Raw genomic sequence first — 27,606 nt, forward strand, 5'->3', positions numbered from 1 at the left:
GAATCTTACCTTTCTGTCAGGGAAGGAGCCAGAGCTTGTGCAGGAGGTTAAGCGATATAAAGTAGATATAGGTAGGCTTACCATTCCACGTAGCACTCGTTCTGAAACTAAACTCCTATGACTTTAAACTACTTCTCTGGATTTCCCCACGGTGAGAGGTGTCAGGTGGGTGCTGGGTCCTTATCTGATTTTGAGTGGTGCATTGTATCATCAGATCTTAGACACTTAGGTGAAGAGAGGAGCACAGCTGTCAACTTATCAACACCTGAGTTGCACCTGACTGCACGGAGTGCAACACTGCACACTTAACCACCAAGTTACATTCACAAGTTACTCATAGAGTATTTCAGAAAGTTGTTTTTAGAGATATTTGGCATTTTAACCAGTAAGTATAGCATCACTATTGGTTAAAACAAGAAGCTGCCAGATGAATGTATTCTGTCATTTGTACAATAAAATGTTTAGCAAATCCATTTTTGAAATTTTCCCAAACTCAGTGTCTGAACTCAGTGTCACTCCGGTTTTTACAATAACTTTTACATTTACACACCTACTGTTTCTTACAGTTAGCCCCCCCCCCATCTTCTGTGAAGTAGCATATTTGTAAATGCTGTTTAAATGTGAGCTTTATAAGTTAATTTTCATCTTTCATCAATCAACCTTCTGGCATTTAATAATAATTTAGACATCACAGATTTGTGAAATAAAGCTTGGTACTATGACTAAATAACAAAGTCATGCATAACATGCTTTTATTTACAGCTTTGCAGTTGCAGTGCAAAACTTTTTCTTTGTGCTTCTTCTCAGTGACTTCTCTAATAAGTTTTGGAAAAGGAGCATTATGCAAAGACATTAAAAAAGTTTCTGAATACATAATACGGATCAGGCACATGCACGTAATTCCGTAATGATTGAGTTTTGTAAAACAGATAGAATGCATATACATATTTTTGACTTTGCACACGCAGTTACGTGTTTTCTCCAAAGCAAGATGTCAAAAGATGTAGGTAAATGCAAACTAAAATTGTTTTAATATTGCCAAGAACTTTTTTCTCCTCACAGAAAGTTCAGTAGTGTGAATAAAACAACTGAAAAGAAGTGGGATAGAAAGAAATTGCACAGCAATTTCATTTCAGAAAATGTGATGACAATTGGTGAGCGTGGACAGTAGAAGTCAAGGGGAAATTGAGAAAAACATGCAGGAGTAAAGTCAACAAATGAGAGAACTGTTGAAGGTGAAATTGGACATAATACTGAAACTGAGGCCAAAGAATGAGGTGAAAGGCCGCTAAGATCAACAAAGAAATATATAGAGGGGCTGAAACGGTAAGCTGTAGCAAGGCAGATGGATGAGGAAGAATAGAGAGAAAACCACTGAAAAAAGAGTTATGTGTTGGGTCATTATGGAGGAATGTTAATATGATTAGTGAATGACTCTGACCTTGCTGTCTGGGACTGGTGCCTGGTTGGTCTGATGACTGCTGAAAGTCTGTTAGACACACACACACACACACACACACCCATGCACGCACACACACACATACACACACACACACACACACACACAGAGTAGAATAAAAGGATGAACGCATACGTGAGGCACATATTCCAGAACACATGCATACAGACACAGACAGCACACATTACATTGGCAGGAAAGAACACAGCTCACATTAACCCAGAAGTAAGGAAGCGTCTATGAATACACATTTTTTTCTCTTTAACACATGCACACACAGACTTTCTCGCTGGCTTGTGTGATTTGGGTCTTCTTTCTGCCAGCAGGTCATAATGAGTCAACATGTCATAGCTTATTATCTGTTTGTAACATGCAATAGTCCCTACAGTCTGACCTCATAATGTTTGGGACCAAGATCCAGAACGGTTCATGGTTCTGTGGTTTTTGAGTCCCCACATGACTACCTCTGTAATTTGTTATTGCCTGAGTCACAGGGGGAGAGACAAATGGATCATGTATTCTAGTTCCTGACATGAAAAACTGGAGAAACCTTAATTCCATGATTTAATTTTCTGTGTATCAGCCAGTAAACTTATTTAAATGTACTTCTGTCTACTAGCTGTGGAGAACACCCGTAACACAGAAAGATGCATTTGCTTCTTTTCCTTGTTTTTTAAAACAGAAACCCCTAGAAAGTGATGTTATATGATACAATACGGTACAACTTTTGTCAGTTCTCACAAGGCTATGCCAATAAAATACAAACATTTATCACCAACCACTGATATCCAAATCCCACACCAAACATAGCATGTTTGCCCTGTGGTTGCATGGGTTTTTCTCCAGGTACTTTGGTTTCCTTCCACAGCCCAAAGACATGCATGTTAGGTTAATTGATGACTTTTAATTGCCCATATTGAAGATGTGAATAGTTGTCTGTCTGTGTATGTCTCTCCAGAGTGTACTCTGCCTTTTCATTTTTGTTGAAAATAAATGCTGACCAAGGACCAGCGTTGTAAAAAATAATTATGGATAATAAATATTCAACATTTCAACACTTATCTTCATTAACAAACATTTATTTTAGTCTGCAAAGGCTTCTAAATACACAGATTTACACCTAATGTAAAAGGCTACACAGTGATTGAATATTTGAAGTATCTACTTCAGGCCATCTTTATGCACTTACATCGATAATACAATGGCTTTTCAGCGTTAATCCTGTGTGCTTAACCAAAACCGTTAATAAGAAAATGATGCTCTAAATTGCTTTTTGCATTTTCAGTGCAATAAATGAATTGACGCACACGGTCCCTCCATGTTTTAAATTTCAAATCACTTGCATGTTGAACCTTTTTATTAAATGGTCCTTTTTTTCTATCCATATTACTCAAGTCAATCAGTTTAACAAGATCCCACAGCTTAATTAAGGTTTGTGGCATCATGGCCTTATGTATGCTCTAGTGTACTGCAAGTGCACAATAGATGTGCTTGAAATAGGAGAAAATGTGTGCCCCAGTTTCCACCCATAATGCAGAGACATGTTAGTTGGGTGAAATGGAAACTTGCCCATATGTGTAATTGGTTTTCTGAGTTAAAGTATACGTGTTATAGCCTTGTAATAGATTGACATCCTGTCCTGAGTGTACCCCATTTTGTGCCTACAGTCCCACAGTCCCGTACAGGAAGAGATGGATGAAAAACATATATTTGGTTTATTTCTTCAAATAAATAGGAATAAATGACATGTGGTATGTTTTTATTAAAAAAAAAAAAAAAAAAAAAAACGATTCAAAGCAAACATGTTAACATGTTAACATTAACATTTGCATTAACCTGAGAACAAACTATAAATGACTGCCCACAAGTGATGACACTTGAATGCCACAGTTCAGACTCTTAAGTACAGTATTCGACATCAGCCAAGTTAAAATAAAAAGTTTCATGGTATGTCTACAATTAAATCTTATTTTAAATTTTTTCTTGTGCTATATGCATATGAACCCAAATCATGTTTTATGCACTTCTGTCGCTGTTGATCTTATCTATGTTAGCATTAGTTTGAGTAGGTTTTCATCAATATAGGGCTCGGCACTGTATGGCCAAAAAATGTAAAAATGTTTGTCATAGTTTTATTCCATTTTTGCTTACATGAACCCAAGACAAAATGTGAACAGAATTATTACAAATATATACAGTTCCACTATGACCATATGCTATATTAAATAAAAAACATCACTAGCTAATTTGACATATGGTAAACAATATAAAGATTAACACCAGGAGAACATGTGCAATATAAACAAAGAGTAACTACAGTGATTGAATACTTGGCTCTGCACACTTTCAAAACAAAGGTGGACAACACTCGGGACTGTCCCAGAACACATCAACAGTGCACTATCACACAGTAGTGGCTGCTGACAGGTGGCTTTTTTGTGAAGCCTGCACACAAAGACAAGCAAAAGAGAGAGGACCTTGGATGTCTAACATTTCCACATCTCTTAACATTTTGATATTATCTCATCATCTTCACCTGCTGCTGCCACCATGTTTGCACTTTTTTACCTTTTATGCACAATGTTGTAAGTTGCAACAAATGTGGTGAAACCAACTTGAGCCTATTCCACTTACGAACTCCGGACAGTGTCAGGAGAAATCATCCTCGGCCATTGTCCAGAGTTGCCTCCACAAATGTAACACACAGCGTGGGATTGCCCAAGTGAGATGCGTCGTCACTTGATATCGACATGACATTATAGACAACATGAAACATCATCAACACGCTCATTGGCTCGTTTTGGATCCTCTCAACAATTCAGGAAGGGGCAGCGTGCTGCATGCACAAGCTCACTCACATAATACAGACTTTGTCCTAGGGGGCTTGAAGGATGAAGTCCGGATAATGTCGGGAGCACCTCACTCAGACATTTGCATTCTCACATGAACCCCTTCTGGACAAAGGCTAGAGGATGTCAGAATTGTGTGAAATGTGTGTGTGGGGCTTATTTAGACTTTTGCGAAGCACTTTGTGTTATAAGACTAAACAAGGCCATTGTACAATACACGTTTTTCAACACACAGAGAAACACAATGGCAAATGCATGTGTCCTCATTTGGTTACTAGCCATATTCAGCAAAGGACCTTATCAATATATATGCAGAAATAGAAATTATCCTTTAATCTAGCGTGAAAGCCTCTCCTGTTTCCGTGCTGTTGGCAGAAACCATTGGAATAATATAGTACTATGTTGAGATCACATTCTTGGAAAACCTATCTGCAGTTTTGGCCACGGTTGTGTATTTAGCTGTGGATTGGTGTGTGTGTGCATGTGGTTTTCTTTTCAGGTATAGCTGATGATGAGTGTTGATGTCTCTACATCTTATCACAACTAGATTTCAGTTTGGCTCTCATGACTTCTATTCAGCCTTTATGAAAAATGCCAACAGGCAAACATACATGCAAACACACAACGCCTTGTCCAGGTATGTGTGCAAAGAGTGATGAGCTTTGGTCCAGTGGAGAGTGTTATCACCACTGGCCACTGCACTGTGCAAAGGATAGATAGCCAACTGCCGTGTGCTCTCACGCGTGTGTGTGTGTGTGTGTTTGTGAGTGTAAATCTTTTTCTAGATTGTTGGCTCAGCTGTGTTGTCAAAGACTTACACATCTCTATGTGTCAAAAATGTGTACCTGTGTTCACACTGTATACACAATGTGTGTGTGTATTTGGAGATTGTCAGCGATTCTTAAAGCAGCAAGCAGCTCTTGAGCTTCTAAGAGAGAAATATCCGACATTGAAATATGGCGAGTCATCTGGTAGATAAGAAATACTGAGCAATGTAGAGGAAAGGAGTGGAGGGGGGGGGGGAGATTGAGAGACATAAAGTAGTAAGAGTTTCAGAATAAGAGCAGGTTTATGAACTCAAGTCAAAGGAGAGAGTAAGTGAGTGAGTGGGAAACTGGTGTGCTGGAAACACGAGAAAGATGTGGAATAACCCAAGTAACACAAACATAACGTTTTATCTTCCTGCTTAATACATTAAAGCTGCAGTAGGTGAAATTTTTATGACATAATTTTTCCCTAGCTAAGACACAACATTAGTTATTATTATTTATTTATTTATTTTTATTTTTTAATCTTTTAGCGTAGTTGTATGGAATTGGTTGTAGGCCATTACAAGGAATTATTCACCAGCTCAAGTCTTCCATTTAGCAACTTTTCCCCTTGAAGATGCGCGATGTGATTGAATCTTAGGCTTGTTGTGACCTTGCCATGCTTGTCCCAACTTCTTGTCCTTTGTGAGCTGGGATAGAATCAAAGAATGCATAAAATCAATGGACAGATTTAGTAGATTTAAGATTTTGTTCTATTTAGTCCTATTTTTTTAAGGGGGGGAGGTTACATGTTTTGGCGATTGGCGCCTTTAAACCACGCGTACTCATTTGTTGTATTTTATTGCTTGTGGTCATTTCTGTATAGACCTATATTTTTCTGTTATATTCTCTTGTTGTCGTACAGAAAACTACAATTGCTCAGAAATTCTCTAAAGAGAAGGTGCTATTTTTATAAATGCAGAACGTGTGTGTCGGAGGAAAGTAGTAAACGGTAAAATAAAAAGTCACATGCTGAGATACTAAAAAAAGGGGGAGCTTATGTAACTATGGCATTTCAATACAACTGTCCCAAATGCTGACTGAAAGAAAGTCAGTTTCACTTAATGTTTTTTTGTGATAAAGAATTGGCATACTACTGAAATGCTGAAAGAATTTTTTTCCCGAAACAGTGTAGGTAGTGAGGCAAAGAAAGCTTTTCCAGTTCCACTGTGCTCTGCATTTTGTGATACTTTCTCCCTATAACTCACTTGATATTTCCAATCCAGCAACATTTAGGCTTTTTGATTTTATACTCTGATTTCCACAGTTTGCCAACTTTACTGTAAAGAGCTCTCTTTTAAATTACACTTAATGGACAGGAAGCAAGGGCTTGCCTATGTGATTTTTATGAGCTTTAAAAGAAAGGAGAGACAGACAGAAAAGTGATTAGGAAAAGAAAGTAATTTAACACATGGTCAGGTATACCGGTGGTAAGTTGGTGCTCTCCATCTGAAATTCTGACGGTTTTGCTGTTTTTCCTTTATACAAGCAATACTAATCTCCCATTGGTCGTCTTTAAATTAAGAGATTTGTTGCTAATTCAAAACTAGCCAACCTCTTCAGTTAAGATGTCTCAATAGTGTGGAATTCAGGCCAAGTCCCTCACATGCTGTCTCTCTCTCTCTTTCTCTCTCTTTCTCTCTCTCTCTCTCTCTCTCTCTCTTTCTCTCTCACACACACAGACACACACACACACACACACACACTCCTTCCCTCTCCCTCTCTGTCCTCCCATCTGTGAGTTCAGATGAACAGAAATCTCCCGGGGCTTTTCATTGGCCAAGCTCCACACTAAGAGGCGAGCTAATTGGCCAGCTGGGGCCCAGCCGGTTGTTGGAGACAGGTCATTGGCCAAGAGAGAGGTCAAGTGACATGTCATTGGTCAGATTGGCTGGTAACCTGGCAACATTTCAGGCTTTCTCTCATGAGGAAAGCCTGCTGGGAAGAAAAAAAAACAGGGAAAAGACTACTGAGCACAATTTGGCAACAGATTTTCTGAAAATTTGTCAGTTAATTTGCAGCTTTTTGGTGATATAAACGTGTGTATTTGAGTCACAAGTCCCTGCAGTCCTTGTGTGAATCCACAAATAACCTTCAATCATTAGGTCCTTAATGGCTGGGGCGACGGCTTCACCTTCAGCTTTACCAGTTCCTCAGTCCAAACTGGCAAGAAGTCACAGCTAGCTGGTTACCATAACAAGCATGATTGTGTGCATGTGCATTTGTGTTCTATCTATTCATCGTGCACTAAGTAGAAAGAAATATATTGAGTATTTAAAGACAGCAGAGAATAAAATAACACTGATTTAGGCTCTTTACTTACTTATCATTTACTTATTGGTCACCTCCAGTTATGTTTGTAAAAATTTGAATCCTGGTCCACAACACTTGGTAGAGTTCTAATTTTTCCAACAGATTGGTTTACAAAAGAATTAAACCTTACCAATTTAACTTTAGTTTGGAATTGGTGGTTTTACTGCCTAATGTAATGACAAGTTAATGTTACTTTAAAGCAATTGCATTTTGGCCAGACCTTTATTCATATTTTGAAATCAGATGTTAAATTCTGAATGTACTTCTGATTACCTCACAATGGTTATTGTCAAGAAGCTGAGATCCAAGGTAATTTTAAATATTTGAACAAATAATGGAGACACTATCTTTCTCCGTCTTTCTTAGTTTCAATTAAAGTTAATAATCCACCTTCAACTTTTTATTAAGTAGCAGAGTGAGGTAATCCAGAGGAAATGAGAGGTGAAGGTTAGTCACTAAGGATTACTGTGGTCCCAGGACATAAAATGTTCCATTCCAACCTAGGAGATAATCATAGCCAGGTTAGCCAGGAAATTAAGTTTCTGCCTTTCAGAGGGTTTCTAATCCCTGCCTTGCCCTCTTCTTACATTTCTTTTTCTTTCCCACCCATTCCACTTTCTCTTATTCTGTTCTCCTCCTTTGCCCACCCTCCTTCTACTCCACCTGGACCAGAGCTAAGTCCACATCCTGGCCAATCAGCAACAGATTGCTTGGGTCTGCAAGAAAATTCCCATCTCCATTTGTAGGAGGGTATGTGGTAAATGGCACTTTCCACAATCACACTGAGGGTAATATCTGACAAGTCAGCCAAGTCAGAGCTTTCAGACAAATTGAAAATAGTTCACTGATGTTTCTCATCTCTCTGTAAGGATTTTGTTTGTACGGCATGCAGAGAACATAGTTATCCTAATTTGTATTTTCATTATTACACTTTATTAGCTCAACAATTTTAAGTACATTGTGAATTAACGTTAGTATAGGATATAGGTTAGTATGGTTAAAAAAGCAGATTGGTCAGTTTGTGAAAATAGTTAATTACTGGAAAATGAAAGATTTCTTAGTGCTCATTTGTTATTGCCAGAAAAGACTGAGCTTTTAAGATTTTATAGTTGTTTGTATTTGTGTGTGTTTCTTTTCAAGTAAGACCCACAGACAGAACAGTGGCTTGGTGTGTTTGTACATTTCTACATGTACACATACCTGTCCATTATTTCATGTCCACACACTGAACACGTGGCATGTGGAAATCTGCCTGCCTTTCAAAGCGTGCCATCTGGCACAAAGCTGCTATTATCTCCATTATTCACACCCATTAGCCGTTTGCCAAACCTCAAGTAATTAAAGAACCTTTACTTCACTTTTTGCATTTTGTGTGTATTTCAATGGAATGCCTGACTTAAAAAGACCATCATCCAGAATAAAAATAATCAAACAATCTCAATGCATTGTTAGTTCTTGTTTAGTGTCAGTATTATTGATTTTATTTATGAGTGATAACTGTAGCATTGTTCAGTGCAGACCGTCTACTATACGTTGGCTGCTGAGAGAAACTTAAGCTCATAGTACTGAGTTGTTATTTCAGACAGGAGGAAATAGATGAATGACAGGGGAACCAGTGAAGAAGAAAAACAGAGTAGATGAAGAGGAAATTGCAATGTAAAAATATAAAGGCCGAGATATAAAACATGTTAAAACTGGAACACTATGACAGAGAAGACATTGGGAAAGAAGAGGTCAAGACTTTCATTAGATTAGGTGATATAAAAAAGTCTAAGAAAGAATCAGATGGTACCCTGGCCACTACTACCCCCTGACTGGATCCAATCATGTGAAAGAAGAAGGGAGTGAGTGAGTGAGGGAGGCAGAAAAGTGTCACTTTCATCTTATTACAGCTCTGTCTAACCTTCCAGTATAGCCACCTGCTCCCACTGCTACACAATATACATGTGTGTGTGTGTGTGTGTGTGTGTGTGTATGCACATTCTCTTACACACGTGCAAATAGCAAAAAGGTGCCTGTGCTGCTCTCATGTGCTTATTATGCTCTTATGCTAAGTCCTGCTCTTGAGATATCACACAGAAATAATAAAATAATACAAGAATCCACAAATAAAAACCCAGCGGAGATTTTCCTACCTAAGGTGCTGACATTATAAAAATATGGTAGGGAGGGGCAGTGTAAAAATCTACCCTGCTCTCATTTCTGCTGTCTCTGTCCTGTCTTCCATCATCTCATTGTCTCTGTCAGGAGAATTGTCTCCCCTTTACCCCTGCTTCATTTCACTCTCCCACATTTCTCTCTCTGTCTCTCTCCATCTTCCATGGAATTCACCTTTCTTTGTTCTGCCTAATCCTCAAAGGGGAACTTTTTTAAGTCGGGAAGTTTGGGAGAGGAGGAGTGGGAGGCCTAGGTGGAGAGTGGGGGGTAGAGGTAGAGGGATCTACTATCTGGGTGGCAGAGAGGAGGCTTAGAGGAAACCAAATTATCTGCCTTTACTTTTTTTTACTTTATTTCTCCTCATCCTTCTTTACATCCCCCTATATATGCCATCACCCCTGACTCTTTCTCTCTCTCTCTGTCTCCTTATCAACTCCCCACCTTGTATTTTCAAGGACAAGCCCAACTGTTAAGAACACTAAGGAATGGATATATCTGTGTGTGTGTGTGTGTGTGTCTGTGTGTCTCTATGTGTGTGTATGAGCATGATGGTTTAAAATGTATGTATGATTTTGTGTATATCCAATCAATTTTTTTATTTTTATTTATTTTTACTGAATGTATAATTTGGCTATGCCATTGCATAGATGTGAGTGGGAGTGCAGACCTATAAATAATTTTTCTGTGTATAAGTGTGTGTGTGTGTGTGTGTGTGTGTGTGTGAGTGTGTGTACATTTCTCCAAAGGCTTTGCAGCACAGAGTAATCCTATCCTCTCAGCTATTGCCTTACCTTCATTGTTACTACCATTTATTTATCCCCATCTCTCTCTCCCCATCACACTCACCGTTTTCCCTCTTCACTCTACCTTTCATTTCCATCTCTCACTTTCCTCTCATGCTCTTCCTAAAATATAGTAGTATATATATTTATATGATTAAAATTTTCATGTGGTGGCAAAGATTGTCAGCACATTCAAATGATGGGGATACAGTTTTGATGTAGTTACAAAAATCCAACCTAAAGAACACCGTCACACCTAAATTCTTTCCAAGCAGTTCAAACAAACGAATGCATTTGCCCATTTAGCACAGAAGAGTTGAGCTGATGTGAAAGTTTTTATTTAAACACACAGTATGGACCAAACAATTAGGTCAATTAGGTGTGTGTGTGATTGTGTGTTCGAATAAGAAGCAATGTAAGGTTCTACCATTAAGGTAGAAAAGCATCACATAAGTGCACACCATTCACCATTTCTAAGCTGACTTTGGTGTAGGTTAGTTGTAGTCTGAAATCTAGGCCAACCACAGAACTGTGTAAGGTTAGATCTATAATTAGATCTATGATCTTCTGATCATAATCTCTTACCTGTGTAATCTCATGATGTGTATAAGCACACTTAGCCTACGTTTATAGAAGGTAATTTGGTCACTACTGTCACACATATTCACATCAAAGAGTGCACAAATTGAACATTTGCTATTTCCTGGCAGATACAGTTGCAAAATGGTGGCTTGTCTCACACTATGTTTTGCCCTGAACAATCAAAAATGATGTAGTAAACTCTGCAGTGGTTTAGGAAGAGTTAGGCACAAAGACGTCAGGGTTTAGGTTAGTTTAAGGCTAGGTACAATGCAACTAAACACAGTTAGGTGTTGTTAAAATGTTGGACCTTCAATTCACTAATTCACCACATCATGCATCACATGAGTTACATCAGGTGATAAGATACTGTTCTTTTACAAACATTTTCTACCAACTATCTCCATGTATACCTCTTGGTCTCTCACTTTCCACTCTCCCCTTTTCACCATGATGGTCAGACGTGTAAGTCATAGATACATAGATCCAAGCTCCAGCTCAGGTCTTTCACTGTGGCCTGTCTCTGACAACGATGCCACACAAATCTGCCTCTGTGTTGTCCACTTTAGCATAGATCCTGTTGCTCTGTGTCTGCTGTTCGGGGATTTCGCCTTATGCAGTTTTGTCGCTGCAGAGTTTTCCTTCAACCAGTTTGAGGGGTTTTGTACCTGGCATTGGGCCAACTCTGGCAGGTGTGTTCAAGTCATTTTATTTAATAGAAAAATACAACTCAATATAAGTCCTTCACTAGAGAAGGATTGAAGAATCTTTTGAAACATGGAAAAGTACTTTGTCTGGCTCCTCAACAAATTGGTTTCTGTGTCATTTCTCTGACAACTGATAGTTATTTAAAAAAAATGAGGTCATAAATGGGGATGGTGACACCTGAATTTGGTACCAGAACTAAGAGGAAACAATGGATCTGTTTATATTTTTCTTTCTCTTGACTGAGATTCAGTTTCTGTTAGGTTAAGGCAACTCTCCTGGGAATTTGTATGCTTATGCACCAACTTCCTAAGTGACAAAAACAAATTTGTGTGTGTTTATGGTAGTGTGTGTTGCTGCGTGTCTTCTGCAAATTTGCTGAGATGCCACCTGCGTGATAACTTTTAAATGCCATTTAAAAAAAAGGAATTAATTTGATTGATAGGTCTATGCACTGATATGCATACAAATACACACACAAAACCTATTATGCAGTCACTTTGACTCCCTCACAGACTTACATTAAATAAACAGACTATGCTTTGCATTAAGTAGTATTAATCGCTGTATTCATGAGAGACGCTCTAAGCTGCGTGCTTTGGGGAAAATTGACCTTCTGTGGTCTTAATTGTACCAGAGGCTCAACAGCTCTGTGACATTTAACTGTGCTCCAGTCTTAATTCTTAGCCCTTTATTCTAGTGCTTTGCTGACATTTCCGTAGGAAGAGGTTTGTGAATAAAGATGTTTGGTGGTTCTTTGGTGTTGTAAACAAATAAGCCGATTTGCCCATAATTGTTTTATTTTTTCACTTTTTTTCCCATTTTCCTCTGCTCTTTTACAGTTTTATCAGAGGCTTCTAGTTTTGTGGTCTATCATTCTCACTCTGTGAGAGCTGAATTTTAAAACCCAAAAGCACAAAGTAACCAAATCGGCAATGTCTGCAGAGATCTTGTGTGCACTGATCAATAACAGTGACTCAGCCATTACATTGGCAGAGGCTAATCATTTTTTGTTGTGAACTTTTAGCTTCCAGACCACAACTTTTACAGTCTTACATAAAGACACATACACACCCACCCACCACCCATCATCCACAATTTTATGTGGTCTATGTCTGATTACAGTACTACAAGCAGGTGAATACCAGTCTAGTAGTTTGAGATCTAAAGCCGAGAGAAGAAAACAAACCAAACTGTATTTTTATTTAAGTAAATTGTTGTGTTTCATATCGTTACATTTTATCAGTTGCTGGTCTACTTGTTTTAATGCTTTGTACTTAATGTTTAAATGTTTGTTTTATTGTATGTTGGGAACTAGTTGATTGCTGCCTGCATTGGCAAGGAAACACTTGAAAAATAGATGTTTAATCTTTTTTTCCTGGTAAAATAAAGTAAATAAAACAAATTAAAAAAACTTTCTTAATAATTCTAAAATGGTTACTTGTGGAGTACATGGATATAAAGCATATTTGGTTGTATATTGGTTAACTGCTTTGATAGTTTGTTAACAAAATATAATGCATTTCCAGTAGAATGTTAGAAAACCAATACTGTTTCCATTATAAATCTACAATAAGCAATTAAAGAGAGCATTAGCATGAAACTCATATTCACTCTGTTCTGTTTATTCTTAAATATGAATTAGCGGCCCGTTGGTTTAGTAGGTAGAGCATCAAGCTAAGATGCAGAAGTCTCCAGGATAAGATCCTAGCCCATGAATCAGGTGTACAAATGTGGTAATAATCTGCTAATGTATGTTAGTAATAAGTCTCCACCAGAAGTTTTTGTTCAATTTCAGGGAAATTCATTTGGGGAATATTTGGAATCTATTGTTTTAACACACCAGAAATTTGATAATGGGGTGAGGTTATTACAAAATGTATAGGCTCAGAGTTGTTTAAATTAATTTCTCTTTGGACATGAATGATCAGCTGCCAAGCTACAAGCCTGTTATGCTGATGCATACTGTATCTACATTTTGAGAAATAAACAAGACACACTGCGGTTGGCTTCAGCAGAATGACTCTATTCTGGGTGGTCAACACAGACTCATTAGAAGAATGATGAATTATAGAAAGAGTGTGTACGTGTGTGCACACGCAAAGGTGAACTTGTGCGAATGTGAATAACTCTGGTTTTGTGAGTGCACTTGTCGACTTCTTCTTTCCTTTAGTACCACTTTGTTAAGAGGCTGTAGTAATTAGTCTGAGAAAATGGATGGCTTTTCGCCAGCAGCTGCAATTAGTGTTTGCTCTAAAATAGGTGAATGGATGAATGTATGGATGGAAGGATGGTATAATAAAGGTGATGGGAAAGAAAAAGTGACAGAAATGCTGTGATGCAAGACAGGAAAGAGTAAAGGGAAGGAAGCACAGCATGCGTGGTTGGTTAGAAATAGGGGAAATAAGATGAATCACTCTGTTTACCCTTCTGAATGCCATTCAACTGTGGTTATATAGAAACCATTTACCAAAAAAATCATCTCAAAGTACTTTACATAGTAAGGTACAGACCTTACAGATTTACAGATAAACCCAACAACCCCTTCTTGAGAAAACCCTTCATCCATGTTTTTAACACTGCCTGAACAGCGGTGTATGACATCACAACTCATTGTGTGTAGCTGGGAATTGCAGAGAGGATTTGAAAGGTGTAAGCTAAATTTGATGTGATTGAAAAGAAAAGGAAGGAGTTGAAATTACCAATAAACATCGGGTACTATAATAACATGGCTTTTTTCTCTCATAGCTCAATCCGCACACGGAAGACAGGTGTGATATATATATATATATATATATTTTTTTTTTTTTCCTTCTTCATGAATAAAATGACATATTACTAATATCATTTTGATTAACAAGGTGCATTAATCAACCAAACACACATAGGATATGGGTGTGTAAGAGTGTGATTAATGTATGTCATATTTGATGCATGGAATTCTTTACATTTTTTTATTTCTTTTACTGTAAATGTGTGTGTGTGTGTGTGTGTGTGTGTGTGTGTGTATGTGTGTCCTGTGAAATATTAAAAGCATGCCTGGGGTGAAGTAATCAGAAAAAAAAATGGCCTTCAACATGCACCAGCAAATAAACCAGCAGTAATTACGCCACGTGGCAAACCTGATGGAAAGCTGGAAGACTTTTTTTAAAGGTCAATTAGATATAACTTTATTCATAAAATAAGGCCACGAGAGATTACAATTTTACTTTTTGGGTCTGCATATTTTATTTTAAAGAATATTACAGTATAACATGTGTAAGAATGTAAACTGCTATAATCAACGCTTTAAATGAGTTGTACAACATAAAAATTTAAATTATATGAGCATTATTATTTTATATATCATATGTCATTTTAGACCTAAATTTGATTCATTTTGAATTATGTAAAAAAGAGTAATGTGTTAGCACATCCCATCTGCAAAAATAGATTGATCACATTTATACCTGAATGTTGTGGTGTATGGTACTTAGTGACAAACTATTCAGTGCCCAAAATGACCCCTGTCCACCAAAATATTAAAACCACTAGGTGGTATTAATGTTTTGGCATGATGTGATCAGTAAATTATTCATATTTTCAAAATCACCACACACTCATTGAAACCAACATTGAATCTTCTCCACTCACGTTTGATTGCTTGTCATCCTGCAACCTTGGTTAGCTTGTATGTCTATGCCATAGACTACTATGGTTGTCCAAAAACAATTTAAAACAAATCAGCCATTTCCACAGCTCCTATGCATGACTTTTTTTCTTTTTTTTCGATTCAAAATAAGTGGTTGAGTTATTTTCAACAAACTTTGGCCCAGATACTCGAGGTTCATTTTGTGTCTGGAATTCAGGAAAATGAGGGCTGTGAGAAAGCAAATGACAGAGTGAGACGCACCCGACATGATCTGGACTTTATCCTGTGAGCCCCTAGTGTAAAGTCTGTATTATGTGCATGAGCTTGTGCTTGCAGCACACTGCTTTGTCCCAAATTGTCAGGAGGATTTGAAGCGAGCAAATGGGCGCGTTGACAAAGTTTCTGTTAGAGAAACATGTTGTGTGTCCTGTATGCGCTGACCCAGCAGTAAAATCTGAGTTTTCTCCTGTGAGGATGCTTTTATGCTTTTAAGATTTTATGCCAAACAGGCTTAAAGCTACAGTTATAATGACTGACTTTACAGATCCACATTATCACTTGAATAGTTACTTCTCCTCTTTTGCTCTTTGCCATCCGGACAAACTTATTCAGGTGGCTCTCATCCAATGTCATTCAGCTGCAATTGACCACAGGCCGCAGTAGAAAACACACACACAGACACACACACACACACACACACACAGGTCTGCAGCCTCCTCAGAGGTGTGTGTTAATTGAGTCAGCTTAAAGTGCTGGCTGAGCAGAATGACATGACTGATACAGAGTAGAACCAAGCTTCCCTTATTCATTGATTTCTACAGGGGTGGGAGGCTCGGTGAGGTACACGATGGAGGGAGGATGGAAAGGGAACAAAATCTGTTTCTATCGATTTACAGGAGGAGAAAGGAAGATTGGAAGTGAGAGACTGAGTAAAAGCAATGAAGTAATGAAGGAAGAGGAATGGAAGCAAATAAAAGAGCAGAGAGAGGGAGTTGAATATTCAGGGATAAGTGAGAGATGGATGGAAAGTGGAAAGAAAGGTAAGACAACATCCTGAAGCCTATGGGAAGAAAAAAGAGATTTTAATTTAGCTTAAGCAATGGGACTTAACGGCACGAAGAGGAGCCCTTTATTTTACTCAGAGAGAGGTGGTGAATAAGGGGCACAAATGAGGTGTGGACAGGGAGAAGCTTAAGGATGAAAGTGTCTGGTGAAATGAAGAGGAGGAAGATGGAGATGATGAAAGAGCACAGAAGAGGATAACAAAAAGTGTTGAAGAGATGAGTAAAGACAAAAAAAGACACTCCACATCTGGTCTAAGTACTGTAGTCTCATTGAGCCAGTATGCATCTCCCAAATACTCCATGTTGATCTCAATCCCTGTGAAATCCTCGAAACAGCTCAAGTGAGAAGGATGGGACATTTGAGCCATTCATGTGTGCATGTTGGTGTATCTGTGTGTAAGACATAGGCCAAGAAAGAAGAAAACTGTAAGAAGAGGGAGAAGTCTGTGTGAGTATCTGTCAGTGCTAAAGGTGATGGGGTGGTGTGTTTTATGGGTAAATTGAAGGGTCTGTTGAAAGGAGAGAGATGAGTCCCTCTTACAGTGTGTGTGTTCCTGTGTAAGTGTGTGTATCTGTTCCGTCTCCCTTCAGTATCAGTCTCTTCTGCTTGATTTCCGCGCTCTCCTCCTTAGCTCTCCTCTGCTCGCTGTGCCGTGAAATGGTTTTTCGCTAGACCATTACCCCAACCAGTGTGCTACACTACTGCCACAGTCCTCTGTGAGTGAGCAGTGTGTTTAAATTTGAGTGTGTGTGCCTGAAAAGCGACAAAGACTGTCTGTGTGTGTGTGTGTGTGTGTGTACACACAAACTACACTTGAAAAACGGAGACTGTCCTTGTTTTGTTTATGCATGGGGAAGATGACGGAAAGGTAGACAGGGTGTGCACAGTATGTCCCAGGCAAGCTCAGCTGTCACAGTGTTTGGCCTGCACTGTGCGCCTGTCACCGTTGTGAATCCTGGGAGTCTGCTAAGATTCAACATTTCTCTCTCTCACACAGCTAAAGACAGACTAATGTAGGCACCTGTAGTTGTTGCCGGTGAGTCTTGCAGATCACAAACCCGAGAATGTTATAACTGTGGCTGAGTTTTTCTACCCTAGCCATCTTTCACTAGATCCTTTTATTTTGTAACCTTGGCCACAGAAGTTTTTTTGAAAGTTCTAAATATACAACCAAAACAAATTAAGTGTTGTTATAATTTGAAGGAAGATTTAATTTTCATCTGTGTAACAAAAAAGCAAAAGTTTTGGTATAGTAATAGTAAAAAAGGTTTTATTTTTAAGGTTTTTACACAGTTTTTACCTTAGTGACATTGACAATATGTGCTCAAAGTGTAGACTTAAAGCTTACATTTTTATACGTAAGCAGCAAATCTTGGCTTAACTGTGTAGGTATTGCAGCTATTTTTATTTGTAGGCCTACATTTTTAATGGCTCAAAAATATTTGGACACCAATAACATGATCGTACATTGAATTGTCAGTTTTAGTTTGTTTGCTGATCCTTTACAGTCCATAACTGCTGGAAGTCTGGAAGCCACAGACCTCACCAGATGTTGGGTTTGTTCCCGGAAGAAGCTCTGCCAGGCCATTACTACAGCTCTTTTCACTTCTTTCTTGTTTTTGGGATGTTTTACTCTCAGTTTTGCCTTCAGCAAGTGAAATGCGGCCCAGTTGACTTCCAGTCAGGACTGTAAAAAAAAAGCCTAATTGTTGTCCAGACGTTATGATATAAATGTGACACAAAGCTTCACCAAAGCCTTTTTCACATGAACTCTAGAGAATGTCCGGAGGATCAGGTCCTGACATTGTCTGGAGTTTCCATTTCAGACATGTAGCCAACATCAGGAGATAGTCCGTGCGAGATGCGTTCTCACTTGTGACGAAATACTCTGTGTAATTGAGGAAGGGCTGGTGCGTGGGCACTTTGAGCAGGGGGCAGGACATGACGCAAAAACAAAGCTGCGTATGTGACAGTGTTGTGCTTTGTAATCTGCTGTTCCTTGTATTTGTTTGACGATTTCCAGGTCTGCCCTCACCTACAGAAGTTCACGAATGTCTTTGTCCTTCCAGATCCAGATTGTTGTTTTGTTCATATGAATGAATGAGTTCTTCACCATCAGGTGTTTGTATTTTTCCGGTTTCGCGGCAATCGCATGAAAATGGTGGTCATCCGAACGGCCCGTCACTCATGGAGAATTCTCCAGAGTATTACCTCCTGTATTCACAAATGAGCTTGGGCGGAGATAATCCAGGCTTTGCACGGGGGAGCTGGCTGGGTAAAATCCACGTAATGTCAGGGGCAACAGACTTGGGCGTTTGCGTTCACACGTACACCTACCCCAGAGAAAGTCTGGGAAATGTCTGAAAGGGGCTTAAGAGACTTTAGTAAGATGAACATAGTGTCTTTAGCTTACGTCAGTCCAACGTATTTGACAAGTGAACTAAACAGGTGTTTACCAGCCAATCATGTCTCCTAACTACAGTATTTTAGTTTTCAGACTGTTTAATAGAGAAGGCCACACACAGTCACATGATCCTGTTCTGACCCCAGCTAAAGTGATTTTGTTTTGTTGACTTGACCACACATGGGACTCTGGAGTCGATCTCAGGTCAGATCTTAGATATTCAGTGTGACAATTGTGTACTTTGTACGCCCTCCGTCCAGTAAAAACACCTCCTTGCAACCTGCTTGCCATTAAAAAAAAAAAAACATGTGACATGGCTTAGTGGGAAAAGCAGTTGCCATGAACTTTAGGCTCAGTTTAGTTGCTTAACAACCTAATTTTTAGGAGAAAGGGTTTAAAGAGCAGCTAAAATAGTCAACAAATGCATTATTTACTTATGTGTCCATAATGCTCACACTTCCCAGTTGTTTTAGAAAAAAAGTGAGCTGTTCTACTGAATTATTTCTCTATCACAGCTAATAAGAGGGACATTGAAAGCTGAGATGATCTTAATCATCATTAGTTCTGGTCTTTTTATGAGATTTGTTGACAGTAGGAAATACATATATGAAAAACGTATCCTTTAAGGACAGAAGACTAAATTTAAGCTGTCTTTCTTCGTGTATCTCTGTGACACCTGCCTCCCTCTTTCATTCGTTTTCTCCCCACTCTTCCAATTATGACTCTTTGCTTTTTCGTCACCCCCTTACTCATCTCTCCCACCTTTCAGTCACTGCCAGATGTTACAGTCATTTCCCCTTTCATCTCTCACCCCTCTCACTATCTCTGGTTCCCTCCTTTAACATCTTGTTTAAATTACGTCGCTAATGTTCCTTTCACCTCCCCACTCTGTCGTCTTCGTCTTCACCCCATTCACTCCCTTGTTTTATAATTCACCTCTCATCACTTCTCTTTCCCTGCCACTTCTCAATGGCTTCATAATATCCCTTCTCCTCTCTATATCTCCCTCACCCACTCTCCCTAACTCATTTACTTCTCATTCACTCTATCTCTCTTTGCTCCTTTCTTCCCCATCTAATGCCTTTTCATTCTTTCACTCCACTTCTCTGTTCCCTCCTAATATCCTGCCGTCTCTCTACCTGAGATATTGAAGCTATAAAGACAGGTGTTCAAAAGAAAGCAGGACCAGCAAATCTATTTTAAATGCCTCCTGGCATCGTTCCCTCGAATGCAGAGAGAAGAGGAGAGGCAGAGAATGAAGAAAATCTGTGGTCTGTAATATCTAATTCTCAGCACCTTTTCCGTTGATAATATTACCTAGAGTTAAGTAGAGGAGAAGAACCTAGTTTTCTATAAAACCTTTAACCTTTTGTCTTCACCAGTTGGGAAACTCATATACTTCAGCCTGTTTCCATCATTTTCTTTTGGATCTAGTGTCAATCCTTGACTCGTTTTCTTTCACTATGTGGGAACATGGTGCACACACTAGTTTTACAGGATGTGGTGTTTCCGAAATCTGCAGACGACATAAGCTAATGTCCAAACAACTATGTACAATGTACTTAGAAAGAAATAGTTATGTGAAATGTGCAATTTTATCAGATACAAATGTGCATTTTGAACAGAAGCACCATTTTGCTATGGCAAAGGCGTGATAGACTTAATGTGATGGGCTATTTTCAGAGGCTCAGCATTACAGAGATCCTGAAGGGACTGTAGAATTTTGCATATAAGTATTATTTTTATTAGTAAGGCAGCATGTATGGAGACTCTTAGGCATCTGAATTGTATCTCCCTCTTCCCCTCTTTCCACACTATATTAAAATGAGTCTCATTTACAAAATTCCCTGCATCTTTCAGAGAAAAGTGTGCGTTTATATGTGCAAGTCTGCACATGTAAATGTATGTGTGTTAATGGAGCTTGTTGACATTTGAGGTTTAGTCTGATTCTTTAAGGAGCACAGCGGCGGCTGGAATCTCCCTACTGAATAGACCAGGATAATCTCAGAGAGAGCGCGCGTGTGTGTATGCATGTGTGAGTGTGTGTGTGTGCGAGTGTAAGAGGCAAAAAGAGAGGAATAGTAAGTGGAGGAAGAGAAAATTAGATGTGAGGCTGAGAGAGAGAACCAGTGAGATGAAGAGTAAGGGAGGAAGCACGAAAGATTGAACTGTCAGCAGCTTGACTTAATCTTTTTTTCTCAAGATGGAGATGAGACGTGACTCTGTGTATGCATGACTCTGTTTGTGTGTGTGTAGCAAGACAGCTTCATCCTGTTTTGAAGTAACCTAATCTAGGATGGAGACCCCCTCCGCCCCTACAAACCTCAGAAGACCGAAACTCTAACTCTAAATCCCTAATAACTAGCCTTTGTCAATCCTAAATTACCCCTGTCACAAACACACGCATGCATGCACACTCATGGACGCAGGGGGCTTATGAGTATGCAGTGCACATCGTTAGGCTCACAAATTCACAGTGTATTAGAACATGAGGCTGGGAGTTTTACTTAAAGATACCAAAACTTTGTGCTTACATGCTTAAACTAACCAGAAATTGTCTCTTTACCAGATGCCAGGGAGAGGGACAGATCCCCGGCTGGCACCACGTTATGAAGAGGTGGAACGTCAGTACGCCTCCTTACCAAGGTACCGCATCTTCTCCCACACCTCAACCATTTTCTCCTCTTCTCATCACTTCTCTTTTGTAATTTTCTCTTTGAAGCCTCTAATTAAATCTGTGTCTTTCTTTCTGAGAGTCTCTAGAGGCCTCAGTCTCAAGCAGGAACTCACCTTATCCCCTCCCTGGGGAACACACACTCAGACATGAGTTGAAAACTGATCCTTGACTCCTGGAACTGCTCCCCCACCAAAACTTGCTTTGGCTCTACACAATCAGTAGTTTTCAAACTCGTCATTAGGGTCTTTTGTGTTTGTTTTTTTTTATTTTGCTGTTTTTGTCTCACCCTTTAAACTTCCGCCACTTTTATCAGAGATTATAAGGTGTATTTAAATTAGAGAGGCTGCAAATGTGTGTGTTTAAGGGAGCTGATGACATTAAGACTTTTTTTCTCTGTCTTTAGTAAAGTAGCTGTTGCAGCAAATGCCTGTTTGTATTTTATAGTACCACTTGTTACAGATTTTATAAAGCTTTCCTCAACAGTTAAGGTCCTTAGTTTCCTGATTGCATTATTACTTCAAGTTTGGTCTTTTTGGTCTAAATGTGAGTACGACTGAACATTTTTAGATTATTAGCAGGTGATTGGACAAAGATGAGACAGCTCTAGCCAGATTTGACAGTCAAGTAGAGAAACATAAGCTTTCAATTATAAATTTGCATTAACGTACTGCCCGGCATATTTTCCTCCTTCCTGGATAGCATGATATATCACCAACTTTAGTCAACACAAAAGCTGTAACGGTCTCCTAAATATCCTAATCAATTCTTAAAATACTCTATCCATTTATTCTTCAATTACTTTATGTTTTTGATGATTGGCTGTGAATAACTACAGTCAATGTTTCTTTGAAATTTGCTTGGAGAATCTGTAAAACCCCAGCTGTCCTCTGACCATTTACACATGTTAAGCTCAATGTGAAATACAGCTGAAGGCACACTGAATTTTCCAACCATCATCAGTCACAACTTGTCTTTCAGCAGCTCATTTATCATTTGCAACTTTGCCACTTTCACGGCCTCTTTCTTCACTCTTTCGCTGTTGTTACATCTCCATTTTTTCCCGTAACCTTCCCTACTTCCTTCCCCCTTGCCTTTTCAACCCTTTGATATTCTTTTCTCTTCAATATTCCCTTTTTTAACTTGGATTCTAAAGTAACACTGACATCAGTGTATTATCAGTCTATCTAAAATAAAACATATTCAAGAGAAAGTAAAATAAACTGTAAAACGTCAGAGTAGTTGTTACTAGTTTCTCACCTCATTTTATTTTGCTTCTAACTACCAACACCTCAGCAAATTGACAAACCAACAACAAATGTTTGCTTGTGTGTGTATGTGATGAGAGAGTGACATCAATGAAGAAAGTCTGTGGAATTACGTTAGATGTTGGAAAGTTTATAGCCAGGTTCTCCCCTTGCTAAAATGGTGAGGGATGGCTATTTCACACTTTTGTTTGCGTGCGTATGTGTGCGTGAGAGAGAGTAAGTCTGTGTGTGGGTGATGACTTTGGCAGATGGGAGCGAGAACAGTGATGATAGTTTTGAGGTCTGGCTTTGGTATCTGAAAAGCCTTGGGAAATTAGACACACACACACACACACACACACACAAACTAACATACAGTACACCTTGTCTCTGTTTCCACTTTCAGACATGCACTGTAATCTGTAATTGCTGTGCCAGTTTTACATGGAGGCCTCTTGCTTGCGTAGGGCCTTGTGTCGTTCTTCCATAAGAGTCACTTACCATCTGCCACTTCTGAATAATTTTCTACCAGGTTTAGGTATGATTCACTTTAACACAATTGCAGCTTTCTTGAATTTGACATTTGCTGTAACTTTGGGCAACATGATTCGCATGCATTAATACAACCCTAATACAAAAAAAGCTGGGACCTACGGTGGCCCCTAGGGACAAAGCACATAGAAATATAAAAGTGAAAACAAAAAGGAAACGCACCCCAAATGCAACAAATGGAATTTCCTACAACGGAAGTGCTCCGTGTCGTTAGGGGCAGTGATGAGTTTGTGCCTACCGAGGCAGGAAGTTTAAACCAGGCTTAAAGCTATTTAGTCACTTTAGATACTTTTTCATACTTTTTACTGCTGGCTTTGCTGTAGGATGCATTTTGATATATGTTATAATTCATTTTATGAGGTAAAATCTGGTGTCATGAAATATAACGATCTGCAAACACCACCCAGACAGAGCTGAGCTCTCCTTCATCAAAGGACACAACCATTCATAAAGCTAGAGAAAGCTCACAACATCACAGACTGAAATAAGTTACTGCATCTTTATGACCTGCACTGCTTGGTTCTGTTAGAATTTAATGGCTAGATCGATTTAATTATGTAATTTTTAACCCATATTTTATTCACAATAGAACATAAACAACATATGAAATGTTGAAACTGTGACAATTTACCAGTGGAAAATTCTAGCTTATTTTGAATTTGATGGCAGCAACACATCTCAAAAAATTTGGAACAGGGGCAATAAAAGGCTGGAAAAGCAATTGCTGTAAATCAAAAAGAGAATCCACAAATGTAAGTTAAAGCTGTATCATGCAAAGAAGAAGCTATATGTGAACACGATCCAGAAACACTGCAATGTTCTAAAATGGTGGCAAAATGGAAAACTGTTCTGTGGTCAGATTAATCAAAATTTGAAATTCTTTTTGGAAACTATGGAAACCGTGTCCTGTGGACGGATCATCCAGCTTGTTATCAGAGGACAGTTCAAAAGCCTGCATCTCTGATGGTATGGGGGTGCATTAGTGCCTATGGCGTGGGCAGCTGTACACATCTGGAAAGGCACCAGCAATGCTGAAAAGTACATAGAGGTTTTAGAGCAACATAAGCTTCCATCCAGACAAAATCTCTTTCAGGGGAGGCCTCACATATTTCAGCAAGACTATGATAAACCACATACTACATCCATCACAACAGCATGGCTTCACAGTCCAAGTGCTCAATTGCCTGCCTGCAGTCCAGATCTTTCATCAATAGAACAATTGGGCGCATCATTAAAATATCCGTGGACTGTTGATCAGCTAGAATCCATCATCAGACAAGAAAGGGACAACATTTATCTCCTAAGCTCCAATACCTGGTTTACAGACAACTGTTAAAATAAGAGGGGATGCTACACAATGGTAAACATCACCAAGTTCCAACTTTTTTGAGATGTGTTGCTGCCATCAAATTCAAAATGAGCTAATATTTTCCATGAAATGGTAAAATGTCTCAGTTTTAACATCTGATATGTTGTTTATGTTGTGTTGTGAATAAAATATGGGGTGATGAGATTTGCTAATCACTGCATTCTGTTTTCATTAGTTTTTGATATACGTTTTACACATCATCCTAACTTTTTTTAAATTGGGGTTGTAGTATGCAGACCTTAAACCTCGGTCCTTAACAGGCTTTCATATTTGAAGTCTAGTATAAGTTTTCCACAATGAACACACCAAACTAAAAGCCAAAACTTAGTTAATAAAATGTTTCCCTTTTCAGCGATTTCATGTCTGAGACTAAGTCATTGCTTCCACTTCCTGTCTTTATCATTCTCTCTGCCTCTGCATTTACTCTGTCTGTTTTTATTGCCCTGCTGTCAATTAACTCAAGAAATATTTCAGTGTCTAAAGAGTGAGAGAAAGAGATCATGTTTGGAAACCGCATCCACTCTGTTGACCTTAGAAAGCAAATTATTTTGCAGCTAGCCCCAAAATACCTGGCAGGCTATTTGTATCTATACCTGTACAGAGTGTGTGTGTGTATGTGTGGGAGGGACCATTGTACAAATGCATGTGTGTTTGTGTTTCTAAGTGAGTCCAGAAATAGCTGTAGGGCTGCTTAGTTAGTAACTGTTGGTTTGACTCAAAATCAGTTAACTGAAGCAGTGGATATGCTATCTATACTGTATACTATATGTGTGTGTGTGTGTGTGTTTGTGAGTGTGTGTGTGTGTCTGTGTCTGTGTGTGTGCGTGTGTTTGTATGTGCGTGCACTGTGACCACAAGACAAGATTTTGATGGCTCTAAAATTACAACATGACCCAGCAGTAGATGATGTTTGCCTGCCTAAAGCAGAAACACTTTACCTAACAAACTGTCAGCAAATGTCACTGCATGAAATAGAGAGCAGTCCGATGAGGGTTTATTGTGTATTTTGCTACTCCACAAAATTATTCCGTTAGACATTTTAGAAAATAATACAATGGCAGTGAAGTAATTATTCATAAAGGTAATGAAACATCACAACCGTCACCTTTTTTTCCTGTTACATATGCTGAAACATATCCATATGTTAAAACAAGCCTTTCACTTCCCAACCAACTCTGATGTTATTTAATGGGAAATATTACTGCATATTATTTATTCCAGCACTTTTCTCCAGGTGATTTTAGTCCATTAGCAACCTGCACCTTATTTGAACATCCAGTGCTCATTTATGCAGTACTTAATAATCTGTGCTCAAAATTCAGAAAATAGCACCCTTAGCTTTCTTACTCTTTTAAAGTATTTTGTGAGCTAAGAGATAGAAACATTCAAGAAAAAGGAACATGGACAATAAAAAAAGGAAAGAGGGGAAGATGCAACACCATATGTGCTTTCACTTCATACCCCTCACCCCCACTACCATTTTCTTCAAATTACCTCTCCATCATCTTCGCCCTCCATCCTCCTCATGTCACTTTCTTTCTGTATGTCACCATTTTCTTACCATCTCCACTTCCATCTCACTTTCTCTCCAGTGGTGTTATTATACTGAAACAAAGGACCAGGTTAAAAGTGAGAATGTGTCTTTGTATTTCTGCCCATGTGCCAGTCAGTTTTTAGTTTTAAAGAGTCAAACACAACATCTGTGCCCTAAATTAGGGACCATGTACTTAAATGGTCTGAATAGGCATGACCTCCATAAAACGCAAAGGCCGAACTGAAATGAGATAATCTGGTCTACAGTGGTCTACGATCACCCAGTTACGCAGTTGGATGCTGGCAGCTTAAGCCAGCAGGTTGCTGCCCTGCCAAAACCACTAAAGTCACTTATTTAAACTTTAAAAAAAATATATATATATATATATATATATATATAAATAAACATGGGCCGTTAAGTCCGCTTAGTTATTTGGCATATCTCAACATATATGGACTACAGTAGGTAGTTTTAGGGCCCCTTTGTCCCTTTGTTTATTAACATTTGAATTGTTGTATTAATTGGGCTCACTTTCTCCTTTAGTTGTCGGTTTGCGAAAAAATGTAGCTAGAGCCGCAAAGGGTCCACCCACTGAAGCCTTCGCCGCCGTGTGTTGTCTTCAATGGGCCCCTGAATTGAGACCAAGCGAATGTACTTGCACTCTTCCTGAGTCTTGAGTCGTGAGCTTGTGTATTTGTGCTACCTTTGCTTTAAAACATCAGGTGCATGCATGAGTTTTAAAGACTGGACTAAGTAAACTTCAGTGCTTCCACTCTCCAAGGATTTTTCTGTTAATGACAGTTTTGGAAACAAAGCCTTGACCCAATTGGATTAGCCAAACACCCTTTCCTATTTTTCCTCATTATAGTTCTTATTGGATTAAAAGAGCCTATCAGAATTGTTGTTCGGTTTCTGGGAAGACTGGCACTTCCTCATTATAATGATAATTAGGTGATTAGTAATTAGTAAGCAGATGTTACACTGTGTCTTGTGCTTTGTCTTTGTATTTCTCTTTTAGTTGTATTTCCTCATTTATTTCCCTCCACATTCTGTCTTTCTTCTCTCTTTTTTCTCTCACTCTGCCCTTCCTCCCTCTCTCCTCCTCGTTGTATCCTGAACTTGGGGTGAAAAAGGACATTGTTGAATATTGTTTCACTCTTCCAAGGAAGGAAATTAAATAGGAATGTCTCTCACTTCCCATTCTCTCTCTCTGTCCCTCCATCTCTCTTGAGAAGACCTCCCAACCAGGCCTGAGAGTTTCCCAGACCACTTTACAACTGCTGCACAAACCAGCCCATTGTCCAGTTGTTTTTCTGCATGTTTCTGGACTCATCGAGACTAGCTTGTTTGTTAGCTATGTAGGGGATCCTAAAAAGACCCTGCCTCACATAGACTGCCTACCCTCCCCCCCCATCTCTCTTTTTCCCTTTCTCTTGACCCTATCTTGTTCCTCGCTTCTAGTGTTTCCAATGTGTTC

General features: G+C 38.9%; 1 protein-coding gene across 13 annotated transcripts in view; it reads left to right on the forward strand.

Moving 5' to 3' along the window:
• Window positions 1-27,606, forward strand: part of LOC137132570 (partitioning defective 3 homolog B-like) — a 200,800-nt gene that overhangs the window by 155,557 nt on the left and 17,637 nt on the right. For all 13 annotated transcript variants that reach the window (XM_067515274.1, XM_067515281.1, XM_067515277.1 and 10 more), the window contains one exon: window positions 21,323-21,399. In XM_067515274.1, coding sequence (XP_067371375.1) covers window positions 21,323-21,399 — 77 coding nt within the window. The remainder of the gene's footprint in view (window positions 1-21,322; window positions 21,400-27,606) is intronic.

This window comes from Channa argus, chromosome 9 (genome assembly GCF_033026475.1).
Source record: "Channa argus isolate prfri chromosome 9, Channa argus male v1.0, whole genome shotgun sequence".
NCBI classification, from domain to species: Eukaryota; Metazoa; Chordata; class Actinopteri; order Anabantiformes; family Channidae; genus Channa; species Channa argus.